This window comes from Mobula birostris, chromosome 13 (genome assembly GCF_030028105.1).
Source record: "Mobula birostris isolate sMobBir1 chromosome 13, sMobBir1.hap1, whole genome shotgun sequence".
NCBI classification, from domain to species: domain Eukaryota; kingdom Metazoa; phylum Chordata; class Chondrichthyes; order Myliobatiformes; family Myliobatidae; genus Mobula; species Mobula birostris.
Window position 1 is genome coordinate 26,056,762 of NC_092382.1, and position 9,933 is coordinate 26,066,694.

At 46.7% G+C, this 9,933-nt stretch overlaps 1 protein-coding gene across 2 annotated transcripts; it reads left to right on the forward strand.

Annotated features, from left to right (window-relative positions):
- Nucleotides 1-276: 276 nt before the first annotated feature.
- On the forward strand, nt 277-9,376 carry LOC140208640 (uncharacterized). 2 transcript variants are annotated; one of them, XM_072277474.1, is made up of 3 exons: nt 277-318; nt 4,702-4,846; nt 6,898-9,376. In XM_072277474.1, the coding sequence occupies exon 3, from the start codon at nt 7,222-7,224 to the stop codon at nt 8,677-8,679; it is 1,458 nt and encodes a 485-aa protein (XP_072133575.1). In that variant the 5' UTR covers nt 277-318; nt 4,702-4,846; nt 6,898-7,221; the 3' UTR covers nt 8,680-9,376. The 2 variants fall into 2 exon arrangements, with proteins under 2 accessions (XP_072133575.1, XP_072133576.1); XM_072277475.1 differs by lacking the exon at nt 277-318 and having other exon boundaries at nt 4,696-4,846.
- Nucleotides 9,377-9,933: the final 557 nt, after the last annotated feature.

Below are 9,933 nucleotides of genomic sequence, written 5' to 3' on the forward strand. Positions count from 1 at the left end.
ACGCCCCAACTTCCCTCGGAGGGAAATGGAAATAAATCAGAAAGCGGACATTTACTTTGACGGTTGTCCCGCCGTGACGGAAAGTTCGGGAGACGGTGTCAGCGGGGGTAACGCCCTCTCGGCAGGTCCGCCTCCGCTATTGGCTGGAAGCAGTGATTGACATCGCTTCGTACCAATGGGAATAGCGCCGCGCGTGACTCCTCTGTTGACAGCGGTGGGGGAGGGGCTGGTCACGTGATTAGTAGCCCAGCCGTTAAACCGACCAAGCTCGAGCTCACCAGCGCGCGGGGCACAAAAGGCCCCGGATGATCGGTTGAGGTGAGAAGGGATCTCCGGGTTGGGGGTCTCACCGGGCGGCGTTTCCAACACCGACTTCGGGTAGTTGCTGTGACTCCGGACTCCGTGACCCGCAATCCCGGGACAGTCCTGCTCTCTTCCCTCTCTCTCAGCCCCACCATCCGTACACGGGCCCCGGGGAGCTTCCGGCTGATGAGGGAATGGGAACCGATGGGTCTCTCAGACAGAGCTGAGCTCCAGCTGTCTAAATGCAAGGATCGGGAACTCGGAGAAAGGGAACAAAATCTTTTACATCAGCTGTTGAGAAAATCACCTTTGTTCTGCCTCCAGTCACAAACCAGAGAAAATCTGCAGATGCTGGAAATCCGAGCAACACACACAAATTGCTGGAGGAACTCAGCATTAGTACTCTTTTCCATAGATGCTGCCTGGCCTGCTGAGTTCCCCCAGCATTTTGTGTCTGTTGCTTGTTCCACCCCCTCTTGTTCTGGACTTTTCTACCCGTGAGAACATGTTTTGTCCCACTCTCTCTGGGTACATAATGATATCAAACACCTTTGCCCTGGGCAACAAGTATCTTTCACATCACAAATGTGCCAGACTCCAATGAGACAGACTACTGCCCTTCCCTTCATATTCATTGGCATTGCCATCACTGAGTTCACCACCATCAGTCACCTGGGGGAGGGTTCAGGGGAAATATTTATGTACAATACAGAAACTGGTGTTACCTGTGTGTATTGTGGTGATGCAAAAGTTGCTGGAGAATTTGCAAGTGGGAAGAAATGGAGTGATATTTGGAAATCTGACTTTTTCAAGCATCATTTAGCAAGAGAATCACATATGGACAATGTGCAAAAGCTGTGGTGAGAAAATACTTCATTACCCGCTACGGGCCTGCTACATAAGTTATGCGAGAGTGCAGATGAATTCGATCAAACCTAGAGGACATCAAAGTTTTTATTGACAGTGATTGCTAGCTGTTAAAATGAATAGCTCAAAATATAAAATTTAGTGCCCACACGTTGTCACCGGGCAAAAAATTGCACAGCACAAGATTTTTCCACATTTTTTACACCTCCCTGATGCCCTCACCTACAAGATGTGCATCCAGCTGCAGCTTGTCACCCTGCACTTTAAGGATTTGGAACCTGAAATGGATGAATTCTGGATCATCCAGGAGTCGGAGGGGGTGATAGATATGACATGAAGAGAGGTGAGTTACACCCAAGGTGCAGGACACAGGAAACAGGGTGAGAGTCAGGAAGGGGAATGTGGGTAAACAGCCATTGCAGAAGACTCTTGTTGCCACCCCCACAACAACAGGAAGACCACTTTAGAAACTCTTGGTGGAGGTAGTTAGGATAGTTACTGTGATCTCCGGACACCGTGACCTGCAATCTCGGGACAGTCCTGCTCTCTTCCCTCTCTCTCAGCCCCACGATCCATACATGGGCCCTGGGGAGCTTCCGGCTGATGAGGGAATGGGAACCGATGGATCTCTCAGACAGAGCTGAGCTCCAGCTGTCTAAATGCAAGGATTGGGAACTCAGAGAAAGGGAACAAAATCTTTTACATCACCAGTTGAGAAAATCACCTTTGTTCTACCTCCAATCACAAACAAGAGAAACTCTGCAGAGAGGGCACAGTTTTAAGGTGCTTGGAAGTCAGTACGAAGGAGATGTCAGGGGTGTTGTGTTCTTTACACGTACCGTGGGTTACTAATAACAAACCATATTCTGGCAAAATTGAACTTTTATTTAACAGCAACAAAACCACGTTTTACACTGCCATGCTTTTCTATCATTCTTCATTTCTGCGCATGCTCAGAACTCTGTCCAGTCACGTCCTGACACGTGATATCACCACAAGGGGTAAGTTATTTACACAGAGTGGTGAATGCGTGGAATGGGCTGCCGGTAACTGTGATGAAGCCGCATACGTTAGGTTCTTTTAAGGGGCTCCTGGATAGGTACATGGCGCGTAGAAAACTACAGAGCTATGGGGAACTCTAGGGAATTTCTAAAATAAGTAATGTTTGACACAGCATTGTGGGCCGAAGGGCCTGTATTGTGCTGTATAAATGGGGAAGTCACTTACCCATGACCTCTGGTTGTCGTCCCGCCCAACATCAGTGGAAAAAGCTGCTTGCATTTACCCCATCTATACTCCCATAATTTTGTATACTTCTAACAAATCCTCAAAGCAATGTATAATTTCCGTGTTAATGCTTGGAGCCTTTTTTAGATGGATAAGATGATGAGGGGCATTGATCGTGTGGATAGCCGGAGGTTGTTCCCCAGGGCTGAAATGGCCAACATGAGGGGCGTAGCTTTAAGCTGCTTGGAAATAGGTACTGAGGGGATGGCAGGGGTAAGTTTTTTACACAGAGAGTGATGGGTGTGTGGAATGCACTGCCAGCAGAGGTGGTCAAGGCAGATACAATAGGGTCTTTTAGATAGGTACATGGAGCTTAGAAAAAAATAGAGTTTTATGTGCTAGGGAAATTCCAGGCAGTTTCTAGAGTAAATTTCATGGTTGGCACAACATTGTGGGCTGAATGGCCTGGAATATGCTGTAGATTTCTATGTTCTATGTTGAACAGCGAAATAACTTTGACTATCCTACAATCCTCTGATAATCCCCCGTTGCTAAAGATGATATAATTATCTCTGCCAGGGCCCCGACAATTTCTGCACTTGCCTCCCGTGGGGTCCGAGGGAACACCTTGTCATGCCCCGGAGATTTATCCACCCTAATCTGCCTCAGGATGGCAATCATCTCCTCTTCTTTAATCTGTACAGGACCCACGATTTTAATGCCGCTTTTCCACACTCTCATTGATACTCTGTCCATCTCTTGAGTAAATGACATGGAAAAAAATATTTAAGATCTCCCCCATCTGCTTTGCTTCCACACATGGATTGCCATTCCGGTCTTCCAGAGGACCAATTTTGTGCCTTGCAATCCTTTTGCTTTTAATCTATCTCCAGAATCCCTGAAGATCATCCTTCATTTTTTCTGCGAGGGCAATCTCATGCTTTCTTTTAGCCGTCCTGATTTATTTCTTATGTGTTCTCTTGCATTTCTTATACTCCATAAGAACCAACCTGCCTATCCCTGTTATGCAACTCCATTTTGTGCTTCACCAGGTTCTCAATATCTCTTGAAAACCAAGAGATACAGTTTCTATCTTTACCTTTTATTCTGAAAAGCACATACCCACTTTGTACTTACAAAATTTTGTTTGAAGGCCTCAATTTACCAAGCACACCTTTGCCTGATCCTAGTATCTAAATTCCAGGTGTTGATCCATGCCCTGAACACATCCGCCTTTCCTACACTGCTCTTTGTATTGAAATATACAGGGCTCAGCATATTCACTGCACCATGCTCAACGTTTTCATTCCTGGCTTTCCATCCTTTCCACAATCTGCTCTATTATTCAGGCTCCCATTCCGTCTGCAACTTTAGTTTAACCCTCCCTTACCCCCACATCCACCATGCAGCTCTATCACCCCTTTGGCTTTCCTCTCCCAGATCAATAAAAAGGAGGCGCATACCAGGTACAGGCAGATAGGAACAAATGGGGTACTTATTGTTACGTACCCCGTAACTGGGTTGCCAAACCAGCAGAAATGGAACACTCGTTGGAGTCTGGATTACTAGGAACTAATAAAGTTTTATTAAAGAAATAAGTAATACAGTACACTAATCGTAAGGATATAAATGCAACAGGTTAGCAATGATAATCCACGCATATACACAGAACTAGGGTAATAGGAATGAAACAAGCTCTATCGCAGTCTAGGGGTAAAATGATCAGTCTTAAGTGAAGCAGAGTTCAGTTCAGTTTAGTGCAGTTCGCAGTACCGTTGGAGAGAGAGAGAGATGCAATTTGGTTTCAGGCAGACCTTTTGATGTCTCGCAGTTGGTTTCGGGCAGACCTTTTGATGTCTCGCAGTTGGTTTCGGGCAGACCTTTTGATGTCTTCTAATCCCACTGTGGTCACCGACTGTGACCCCTCCGTTCCGGATATGATCATTCTTCCGCAGTGAACCCGGCACCCAGGCAAGGGTGGACACACACCCCAGGTTCCCACCTATCGTACCTTTACACCCTGTGAGCCTCTGGTCAGTTCCCGTGAACCGGCCCTCCAAACACTCACCAACTTGTGGGGGCACACTGCTCTTTCCAGGGTTTCATGGTGTGTCATGCCTTAGCAAACCTGTTCCTTTTATCCCCCTGCTGGGGTATCACCTGTCTATCAAACTTCAAACAGTTCAGGTTCAAAGCAACTGGTCTGTCAATATCTGAATTGTGTTTTTTTCCTGTTAATTCCTCTCTTCTCTCTTATTAGCATTTTGAATGTTTCTCCATTGTCTTTCTTATCTCTCTCATTAGCATCATCCATCCGGTACCTCTGCTTGGCGTCACACATGACACTATGAAGTACAGGAAATTCAAGTGAACACTTATGAAAGAAATAAAAGAAGGCATGAGGTTGCCCAGCAGACATGGTGAAGGAGAATCCTCAAGGATTCTGCAGGTGTGTTAAGTGTGAAAAGATTGCAAGGGAAAAAATTAATCCTCTGCAAGATCAGAATGGTAATCCACATGAGGAGACAAAATAGATGGGAGAGATTTTTTTTTGCATCTGTATTTACTCTGGAGATGGACACAGAGTCTATAGAAGTGAGGCAAAGCAGCATCAACTTCATGGACCCTGTACAGATTGCAGAGGTGGAGGTGCTTGCTGTCTTAAGGCAAATTAGTGTGGATAAATCCCCAGGGCCTGACAAGTTGTTCCCTGGGACCCTGCGGCAGACAAGTGCAGAAATTGTCGGGGCCCAAGCACAGATATTTAAATCGTCCTTAGTGACAGGTGATGGATTGGAGGATTGGAGGACAGCCAATGATGCTCCGCTGTTCAAGAAAGGCTCTAAAAATAAACTAGGAATTTATACGTTGGTGAGCCTGACATCAGTAGTGGGAAAGTTATTGGAATGTGTCTGCAGGAAATGGATATACAAGTATTTGGATAGATGTAGATTGGTTGAGGATAGGCAGCATACTGGATGAGACACTGTCTTTGGGAGAAGCCAGAGTGTGGTAGTAGATGGTTGCCTCTTTGACTGGAGGCCTGTGACTAGTGGTGTGCCACAGGGATCGGTGCTGGATCTGTTGTGGTTTGTCATCTAGATCAGTAATCTGGATGATAGTGTGGTTAACTGGATCAGCAGATTTCTGGATGACACTAAGATTGGGAGTGTAGTGGACAGTGAGGAAGAATATAATGTCTTGCAGTCTGATCTGGACCAGCTGGAGAAATGCAAAATGGAATTTAATGGAGACAAGTGCGAGGTGTTGCATTTTGATAGGACCTGGGTCTTACACAGTGAATGTTAGGGCACTGAGGAGCGCTGCAGAAGAAAGGGATCTGGGAATACATGTCCATAATTCACTGAAAGTGGTGTCACAGTTAAATAGGGACAGAAGGAAAGATTTTAGCATATTGGCCTTCATGAACCAAAGTACTGAGTACAGGAGATGGATATTTTGTTGACATTGTACAAGACATTGGTGAGGCCTGATTTGGAGTGTTGTGTGCAGTTTTATCACCTACCTACTGGAAAGATGTAAAAGAGGTTGAAAGAGTTTAGAGAAAATTCACAAGGATGTTGCCAAATCTGGAGGACTTGGGTTATTAGGAAAGATTGAACAGGTCAGGACTTTATTCCTTGGAACATAGAAGATTGAGTGGAGATTTGATGGAGGTATACCACTATTTTGAGGGTTATTGGTGAGGTAAATGCAAGCTGGCTTTTACCACTGAGATTGGGTGGGACGACAACCAGAGGCCGTGGATTAAGTGTGAAAGGTGAGACATTAGGGGGAACATGAGGGGAAATTTCTTCACACAGATGGTCATCCGGGTGTGGAATGAGCACAAATGGTGCATGTGAGCTGAATTTCAACATTTAAGATGTTTGTATAGGTACCTGCATGTTAGGGGTACGGGAGTAGGGAGTTGAAAAGCCTCAGCACCAACTAGATGGGCCAAAGGGCCTGTTTCTGTGTTGTAATTTACTATGACTCTGTGTCAAGAACATGAAATAATACTAATGTTTACTCTAATTCCTTCTAACAGCTGAGCAGACCAACCATACATCTGAGTTGGAGATATTTACATGGCGTTAAAACTGTGGCACTTTAAATTAACAGTACATACAAGAAAATCCCAGCTGCATGTTAACCAAGGCTATTTGTGTGAGAGTGTTTCAGTTACTGTGGGGCCAGGAACCCATGCAGCTCAGTGGGAACAGGGAATAATACCAATAGAGAGAGTCAAACTGAGCCAGGTCACAGATTGGAGATGGCAGAAATGCCCCATTCTTAGAGAGACAGGAAGAGCATCAGAGAATTTGATGGTCATTCCAGATACCAGCACTGTGCCCAGTTAGAAGATGATTTCTCTCTCCAACTTGGGAGGAACTACACTGCAACAGTGTGATACCAGATCACACCTTGGCAACTAAAGTGATCTCATCTGAAATGTTGTCCTACACCCATTGATGGATTTTGTAAATCTTTTTACAGGTTAAAAATGGCAAGGAATTTGTCTACGGGAATCTCGAACACAACACGACAGTTTTGCTGTCCCTGTCCAGATATTTAAGAAGTGGAGCAAGGGATTCACTCGATCATCCTTCCTGCTCAGACTGTGGGGAGGGATTCACTCGATCATCTCAACTTTAGGTACATCAGCAAGCTCACACTGGGACAAGGCCATTCACCTGTTCTGTGTGTGAGAAGGGATTGAGTCAGTCTGCCAACCTGTGGACACACCGGTCAGTTCACATCGAGCAGAGGCTGGTCATCTGCTGAATTTGTGGGGAAGGTTTCACTCGGTTATCTGACCTAATGGCTCACCAGCGAGTTCACACTGGGGAGAGGCCGTTCACCTGCTCAGACTGTAGGAAGGGATTCGCTCAGTCATCTCATCTACAGAGTCACCAACGTGTTCACACTGGAGAGAGGCCGTTCACCTGCTCAGACTGTGGGAGGGGATTTACCCAGTCATCCAATCTGAAAGTTCATCAGCGAGTTCACACTGGGGAGAGGCCGTTCACCTGCTCAGACTGTGGGAAGGGATTCACTCTGTCATCCCAACTGAAAGTACATCAGAGGGTTCACACTGGAGAGAGGCCGTTCACCTGCTCGGACTGTGGGAAGGGATTCACTCAGTCATCTCACCTACAGACACACTGGTCATTTCACACTGGAGAGAGGCCATTTACCTGCCCAGACTGTGGGAAGGGATTCACTCGGTCATCTCACCTACAGAGTCACCAACGAGTTCATACTGGGGAGAAGCCGTTCACCTGCTCAGTCTGTGGGAAGGGATTTGCTTGTTCATCCAATCTGAAGGTACATCAGAGGGTTCACACTGGGGAGAGGCCGTTCACCTGCTCAGACTGTGGGAAGGGATTCACTCAGGCATCTCACCTACTGAGACACCAATCAGTTTACACTGGGGGGAGGCCATTCACCTGCTCAGACTGTGGGAAGGGATTCTCTCAGGCATCCAAGCTGAAGGTACATCAGAGAGTTCACACCGGAGAAAGGCCATTCACCTGCTCAGACTGTGGGAAGGGATTCACTCAGGCATCTCACCTACTGACACACCGGTCATTTCACACTGGGGAGAGGCCATTCACCTGCCCAGACTGTGGGAAGGGATTCACTCAGTCATCCCATCTACAGAGTCACCAACGAGTTCACACTGGGGAGAGGCCGTTCACCTGCTCAGACTGCGGGAAGGGATTCGTTCGCTCATCCAATCTGAAGGTACATCAGCGATTTCACACTGGGGAGAGGCCGTTCACCTGCTCAGACTGTGGGAAGGGATTCACTTTGTCATCCCAATTGAAGGTACATCAGAGGGTTCACACTGGAGAGAGACCATTCACCTGCTTGGACTGTGGGAAGGGATTCACTCAGGCATCTCAACTACTGACACACCAGTCAGTTCACACGGGGGAGAGGCCGTTCACCTGCTCAGACTGTGGGAAGGGATTCACTCGGTCATCTGACCTACAGAGACACCAGCGAATTCACACTGGGGAGAGGCCATTCACCTGCACAGACTGTGGGAAGGGATTCACTTGCTCATCCAGTCTGAAGGTACATCAGCGAGTTCACACTGGGGAGAAGCCGTTCACCTGCTCGGAATGTGGGAAGGGATTCACAGAGTCATCCAAACTACTGGCACACCAGACAGTTCACACTGGGGAGAGGCCATTCATCTGCTCAGACTGTGGGAGGGGATTCACTCAGTCATCTAATCTACTGAGACACCAGCGAGTTCACACTGGGTAGAGGCTGATCACCTGCTCAGGCATTGGGAAGAGATTCTCTCAGCCATCTCCAACAAATGTGCATCATTGAGTTCACACTGGGGAGAGGCCGTTCACCTGCTGTGAATGTGGGAAGGGATTCACTCCGTTATCTAACCTTTTGACACATGACCGGGTTCACAATGGGGAGAAAGTTTCAATAAGCTGAATGCTGGATATTTGTCCATCACTGTTGCTGAATGCAATTTCGAGAGTGACTGTAGGTGCTGAACTCTGCAATTATTGCTGCTGCTCACCACACCCAGTTCTGCACCCTGGTCACTGGGCATGGGAGGAGTTTCTTCTACATATTCACCTTTTGTGGGACTGGAGTTTAATATTCTGGATCTGTGACAAATAAATCAGTTCTATTTTAACTCTGTCTCCGGTACCTTGTGAATTTATAACACACCTAGTGTACAGTAGAGAGTTAACTCCGGCTGGCTGGACCCGGCCAGTGATTCTGTCCCATGACAGTCCTTTTAAATCCTCCCCTGTTGTTCATCTCTCGCTCTCCCTAGGGTGATGAGTTCCAAACAGTCACCACTCTGTGGGTGAGGAGGTTTCCGTTGAATTTTCTGCGGACTGAAGAAGTCGAGCTGACTGCAGTTTTGTCTGAGATGTTCTTCACCCCTCTCATCTCTGGGCTGTGTTAACCTCCTTATTCAGGGCTCATTTCCACATTATGGGTCATTTTCCCTGCTTCTAAAGGGTTGTTAGAAAACACCACTGTCCTCTAAAGACTGAAAGCAGAATGGGAAACCATTAGTTGGATGTTCAACGGAGCAGGGTCAGAAACCAGAGGCGGGTCTGCACAGGGCCGAGTTTGGGGCTCTGGACGATGGTTGGGGTAAGAACGTATGATGAGGAGAAGGGAATCAGCAGTGGGGTGTGGCAGCGAATGACAGAGTGGAAACGTTGGAAGCTGATTGACAGAGAAAATAATTCGGTTGTCAGACTGATGACACAAACAATGCCTGTGGTGAGGTGCTCCACTGGTCGAGGAACATGTGTGTGGTGGGAATGGTTTTATCTATTGAGGGAGTTGTTCCTGCGTGTTTAACCTGTAATATTATATCCAGATGTTTATTTTAGATTATCCTATCTGTAATAATGTATTGATTATCTTATAAATTGTGAGATTCTGTCCCTAACTGGATCAGGCTTGAATTTATGGTGCCTTAATGAAGTTATGGTGCTCATTCATGAGTTTGTATTTTAAAGCAAGATTTTGGTG

Coding starts and splice junctions, on each gene's coding strand:
- LOC140208640 (XM_072277474.1), top strand. CDS start 7,222: ATGGCTCACCAGCGAGTTCACACTGGGGAGAGGCCGTTCACCTGCTCA.